The 6,611-nt window shown below is 36.9% G+C and overlaps 1 protein-coding gene across 4 annotated transcripts in view; it reads left to right on the plus strand.

Annotated features, from left to right (window-relative positions):
* The window catches only part of WDR47 (WD repeat domain 47), a 36,639-nt gene extending 31,041 nt beyond the window's left edge, over window positions 1–5,598 (plus strand). For all 4 annotated transcript variants that reach the window (XM_074961195.1, XM_074961197.1, XM_074961194.1 and 1 more), the window contains 4 exons: window positions 1,183–1,353; window positions 1,893–2,024; window positions 3,161–3,379; window positions 4,209–5,598. In XM_074961195.1, coding sequence (XP_074817296.1) covers window positions 1,183–1,353; window positions 1,893–2,024; window positions 3,161–3,379; window positions 4,209–4,351 — 665 coding nt within the window. In that variant the 3' untranslated portion in view covers window positions 4,352–5,598. The remainder of the gene's footprint in view (window positions 1–1,182; window positions 1,354–1,892; window positions 2,025–3,160; window positions 3,380–4,208) is intronic.
* Window positions 5,599–6,611: the final 1,013 nt, after the last annotated feature.

A 6,611-nucleotide genomic window follows, 5' to 3' on the forward strand; every position in this document is an offset into this window, starting at 1 on the left:
ATAAAGCGTGTCTACACTGCCCACATCACAGCGCTTCCGCGCTGTAACATGGGCAGTGTATACATACCCTTAGAGTATCACACCTAGTCCTGAACCAATTGTAGGTTAGAATGCTGCCAAACCTGGGCTCCAGATCAGTAACTTTAAGTACCTGATTTGTACTTACTCATGTTTTGGGGGAAAGGGAAATGCTGCTTGGAAGTTTGAAGTACTAGAAGATATTCAGCAGCGACAGATTAATGACTAGTATGCAGGTGAGATCAAAGAAAGTTTTATTTTGAGGTGCCTGGCATACTTTTTTGGTTTCTTTAAGAAAAATATTAATAAATCAGAATCTGACCGAAGGTTTTGGTAAGGAATTTCAAGATCATTAGCCTGTTTTTAACTTTGATAAATGTATTCCAGGATAATCCAGTCACAGAAGTACAGATAACCTTATGGGACTTGGTCTTTCAGCACAAGCATAAATATGCTTCTTATTTTGATGTCACTGATTTAATATTACAATATTATTTCAGTTAGATAACTGTGTGGGATTTTTTTGTTAACTGAAATAAAATACCATGAACAAACATATTGAAGTCTAGCTCCAGAACTGAGAATCAACTATTGATTGAACATCAAGGGTATGTCTACACACCAAAGAAAAAACCGATGGTTGGACTGTGCCAGCTGACTCAGATTCAAGAGGCTTGGGCTGCAGGGCTGTTGCATTGCTCTGTAGACTTCCAGGCTCCAGCCCTAGGACCCTGTGAGGTGGGAGGGTCCCAGAGCTCAGACTACAGCCCAAGCCCAGAAGTCTACACAGCAATGGAAACAGCCCCACGGCCGACCTGTGAGCCCAAGTCAGCTGGCATAGGCCATGCATGGGTTTGTCTTTGCTGTGTAGACATACCCTAATAAGATGTGAACCTCTCACAGAGGGATTAACTAATATTGAAGAAACAGAAAGTTAATATATTCTGATACACAGAAACTTGTCAGTTTGCCCGTTCAGTGTGAAATTTTATCCTATTTTATGAAGTTATATTCTCCCCCTTGAAATTGTTACATGTATCAAACTCAAGCTTTTTAATTAATACTAATGCACTGTCACAATAACAGCTTAAATTATTACATAATTAATTTATACTAAACAATGTATATCTCACTCTGTTCTTGGTTTATTTTAAATTTTTTCAGGACCAGACTTGGAGTTCAGTATGCATGATGGGACAATTAGAGATCTTGCTTTTATGGAAGGTCCAGAAAGTGGTGGCGCTATTTTAATTAGCGCTGGAGCAGGAGACTGTAATATTTACACAACAGACTGCCAGCGAGGTCAAGGCCTGCATGCTCTGAGTGGCCATACTGGTATGTTTATAAAAATGCAACAGTAACAATCTGTTCTATGCACTGGTAACAAGCGACCAGATCATGCTCTTCTTATGGACAGCACCTCTGTCCTATCAAAAGTGAGCTCAGGAGAGATTTTATTTCATTAATCTAGACCGTTACGTATTTTAAGCCCTTTGTCTCCCTGTGAATGCTAGGGAAGATGTAGAGCAGGGTCTTGCCATTGTACTGGTGGCACTTCTTCAGTCCATGCCACATTGAAACCTTTCCCAAGAGATGCATATATTTGGAGTAACAGATAATGAAGTGAGACCTACAGAAATCTGCTAACAAAGGCTCTCTGAAGAGAGCTAGTTGATTATCTCCAACTCTCTGATCCATCCAAGACTACTACTTTCCTCAAACCAAAATATAACATTTAATCTACTAATTGTATGCTGCTGATGACCCTACTTAATGTGTAAGTGCATATTCAGAACAATAATATGTAGAGAATTCAGTAGTGATCTTTAAACAATGAGTAATACTAGTAAAGTAAAACATGTTCTTATCTACAGGTCATATTTTAGCACTTTATACCTGGAGTGGGTGGATGATTGCATCTGGTTCCCAAGACAAGACTGTAAGATTCTGGGATCTTAGAGTACCGAGTTGTGTTCGTGTAGTTGGAACAACATTTCATGGAACTGGTAAGACTATTGCTCTTCTCGCACTGACTAAAAAACTTCTTGCACAATTACATATTTTAAAGATTGTTCTTGTCATTGGTTTGCTGAAAACAGGGATCTTGCATTGTAAAATGAGGACTTATGGCTTGTTCAAAACAATCCCCAGTTGCTCGTTTTTAAAAAAACAACAAAAACTCGGTATATTCATTCAAAAACTGGTTAGTTCTTTGCTTTGTGACCTTTTGATATTATTAGCTATTTATATAGCACCATAAGCTTACATGATGCTCTAAAACAGAGAAAACGTACAACCTTACCCCAAAAAATCAACACTTTAGACTGACAAACTGCCTTACAAAGAATGACACGCTTTGTAACAGTGATATTATTTTATTGATAACAAATGTAAACATGATGGCTGCAAGGAATATTAGGCTGTTAAAAAAGTCAACCTTGGAGTTAAATGTGGCTTCTGGAATTTGGCAAATCTATTGTCGTGTAAAGGACATAGGACTCTACCTAGCAAATGATGTCCATATATAGTTAATGCAACACTTCCAAACTGATACAGCTCAAGTCAAGAAATAATAACATGTTTTCTCAAACTCCAAAATGCAAATGCACAAAGGATGGTGTTTGTCTAAACTACAGATGTACAGTAATCTACGCAAGAAGTGTTTTGAAAAAAAGTGAGTCAGGTACAGAACTTGTTTTCAAAACAATCTCTTTATTGCCAATATATTTCTAAATGAATTATTCTGCTATGGATTCTAACTATGCAGAAAATTAAAAGCCCGCCAACACTCTTGGGTATTCCCTTTTTCTGTGATGAAACATTGAGCAAATATTCCTAATCTTTTTCCACTGTTAAACACAATTCTCTGATGCAGCTTTAACTGTGACTTTGCTACCACTCCACAATTAGAAATCAACATATGCTACAAGGCAAACTATACAATGGGGGCAACACAACATAAGACTTGCCTTTTAATATAGACAAAATTGGCTGAAAGTACATTTAACTTGGCTAGATATGTTCTTTACCTTTTTAATATTAACAGTTCTACAAACATCTCTCAAACCTTTCTATGTTCAAAAGAATGCAGAACATATCCATAAGTCTATATTAGTTTATGGTCGGCATTTTCTTCTTATAGGTAGTGCTGTGGCATCTGTAGCTGTTGATCCTAGTGGTCGCCTCCTAGCTACAGGGCAAGAAGACTCCAGTTGCATGTTGTATGATATTCGAGGAGGACGAATGGTACAGAGCTATCATCCTCATTCCAGTGATGTTCGTTCTGTTCGCTTCTCTCCTGGGGCTCACTACTTGCTCACAGGATCTTATGATATGAAAATAAAGGTGACAGACTTGCAAGGTAATTCATCAGATGTGAAGTGTTTTAAGCAAAATTGAGCAGTGAAGTGTGTTTTGTTAATAGCAGTTTTAAGAGTGTTTGGATCAAAAGAGATTCATTTCTGAAAATGTAGAAATCTGACATCTATTAAGGCTATAAAGTGAAATTTAAAAGGTTTAGAATACACATGACTATTGGTTCTTGTCAGCTCACAACAGATTGCTCTTATTGCAGTCAAGACTATAGTCTGACATATAAATATGATTAAGGAATATAATTGCAGTATGGGAAACAACTTGCAGCTGTTTAATCACTGGACCTCTGCTTTGAGGTGGTGTGCAGAAAACTCAAACCCACAAAGAAAAAAATCATGCTTGGCTTACCTTTTTTGGGGGGGGGGGGGCGGAGTGGGAGGGATTAGTCAAAAGTCCTTCAATTAACCTGATTTTTATGGACCATTAATTTGTATTTAAACTGTAGTTTAGGAAATACCAGTGTTGCAAACAGTTGTATTGTACCTAACACAATAGAGTCCCAGCCTGGTTGGCCTGTAGGCACTGCTACAGTATAAATGTTAAAAAATTATTTATAGCAGTCAGTTTTATTGATTATAGAATTTGAAAGGAGATTGTCTTGGGCCTTCCAAACCAAAATAGACTTTTCCCCCTTTAATGTGAATGAAAGGGTTTGTGTGCATTCTTCCTGTAAGCATATTCTTGAGGTATCTTTAAATTATCACCTAATGAAGTAATTTGTTGTTCAGCAAGTGAAATAGATATGTAGAGTTTTTTTAAGAAAATTATTTTAAGTGTTCACGAAACAAGTAATTATTTCTATTCCTCTCTCCTAGGGGACCTTACTAAGCAACTTCCTATTATGGTGGTAGGGGAACATAAGGACAAAGTGATTCAGTGTAGATGGCATACGCAAGATCTATCCTTCTTGTCATCTTCTGCAGACAGAACTGTAACACTTTGGACCTACAATGGGTAGAGTGCAACTAAAGGCAATGTATGTAGATAAAGCACAGAGAAATAAGACTACTGGACTGTAAAAATAATAATTTAGGGATTCAAAGAGCAGCATCTGACCAGGAGAGTGTCTTAGCAAGAAGAGGCACTTGTCACAGATTTTCTGATTGGTAGGAGGTCTTGGTGTGTTAGTATTATTTTGCAGTGCTTTCAGTCTTCCATGTGAACTCTTGCTGCTGTGACCTATTGTAGTCTTGTTGCCAAAGTCTGTTGGAAGAGCTCTTATGTTGTCAATGTGCACTCAAAGTAAGATTAATGATGTGTTTACAGTTTAGTATTAATTGCATTCCTTGGTCTTTGCCTCAATGACAATTTTATATAGAAACTTAAACTGAATTACACTTTTAATCAACTCAGTAACTAGTTCCACATAAATGTAGAAGATAAAAATTTACTTCTGCTGTTTCACACTTCTGTTGTATGCATCACTTGTCAACCAGAGGTCAGACTTTTTTTTTCCTTTCCACACTTTCAGCATTGTTTTGGGGGGGTTTTTTTTGGGTTTTTTTTTTTTTTTTAGTACATATAATTGTAAAATTTAAAGGTGACTAGGCAGTAAGTGCTTCTTGATTATAGTCCACTATATAGTGTGTTTTGCTTTTCACCTAAACTGGGGGAAGTGTTGCTGTTTTTACTAGGTGATATTGTTTTCAACATGCTGACGTTGAAAACAAAAAGTAAAATGTTGGGTTTGCTCCAGAAACCATGTAATGTTTCATTTTGAATGCAACAGAATACCTCTGTGTATAATGTACTGTAGAAAAGAGCATGGATTGGCATCAGTTATCACAGTGAGCTAAATGGTTAGCTGTTCTCTTAAAGAAAAATGGTACCATTAACACTTAGACAACAGCATGGCTTAAAATGCTGTTTGCATGATAATTTAAATTAAAACATTTAACTTCCCAGTCTAGAAGCATATTTGGATTTTTCTTTCTTGCACTGTTTATGTAATGCAGAATTGCAGTTTTATTTCTATGAAAATTTAGATTCTAATGTTTAAGTATTGTTATATTTTCATATTGTACAGTTCCTTTTAAATTAAAACCTTACATTTTAGGTTATTTATTTATTTGAAATGCAGTTATTTGGTTTTAATAACGACTAAATTATCGGTTCACTCTCTCAAGCATTTTTTAACTAATTGTATAAAAGTGAAAAGATTATTATGGAAGTGTATCTCTGCTATAATCTCATTAAAGACCTCTGACACCTGAAAGCACAACTCCTACTTATTTCACTCTTAGTCTGGTCTCTCTTATACTACTTTTATAAATCTCCAAGTTTCAACTCTAGGTTTACATGTTATTAAAAGATGAAGACTTTATACCTTCCATATCCTCTTTAGTAGCTGATTTAGTAGAGCTAATGTATTATAGTAAATTACTTGGTTATAGAAGCCTGTTCTACATATAGACCCCTCCCCCCCATGCAATTTTGAAGTTAAGTCTGAGTTTTAGTTCTTCTGTCCTGTCTTGTTTCCATACGTATAGCTGGTTGGTGATCTATGGTCTCAGTCATACAATATTGTAACACACTGATTGCATGTTAAATTCTAACAATTTCCCTGCAATAGATCTTATTCAAAATTTGAGCATCTTATTTCAACTGAATTCCTGACTACCACAAAACTTCAGTTTCTCTTCCATTCTTCATTTCTGTGTCCTAATCACTGCTTCCCTGTTGTGATTCGTATTAGACTGCAGCTGTACAAATTCTGATTTTTAACACTTGAGAGATTCCAAGCTTATCCTCGGTGTGCTTTTCAGACCACCTAACCATGCATCTGAGAATACCCACACAACATATTTTCTCCCAAAATGGTGTCTTGTCCGCAGCTCCACACAAATTATTCGAAAAGGTAAAACATTCGAATCCGTTATTCTGGTACAAGATAAACCATACAGAAACCTGCAGCATGACATGTCACAGTAGGCGGGAAGGTGTAGGGGAGAGAATTAGATCACTCAAGGACTGGCTACACAACCTTTCACCTTTTCTGATTTTTAAATCCATCTGATACTGGTAGAAATATTCAGCTGCTTGTTCAGCGGTCTTTGTGAAATTAGTCTGCTCTCAGTCCATTACAGTAGTTATGCTGCAAGCCCCTGTAATGGCACCCTTGCTGTTCGCTTCAGCAGGGAGGCAAATGGTATTTTCAGGTCAGGTTTGAGACGTGTCCTACATTGCCCGCCCGCGGCGCGCCGTTTTGAACGGTCTGT

The sequence above is a fragment of the Natator depressus genome, chromosome 8 (assembly GCF_965152275.1).
Source record: "Natator depressus isolate rNatDep1 chromosome 8, rNatDep2.hap1, whole genome shotgun sequence".
Taxonomy (NCBI): domain Eukaryota; kingdom Metazoa; phylum Chordata; order Testudines; family Cheloniidae; genus Natator; species Natator depressus.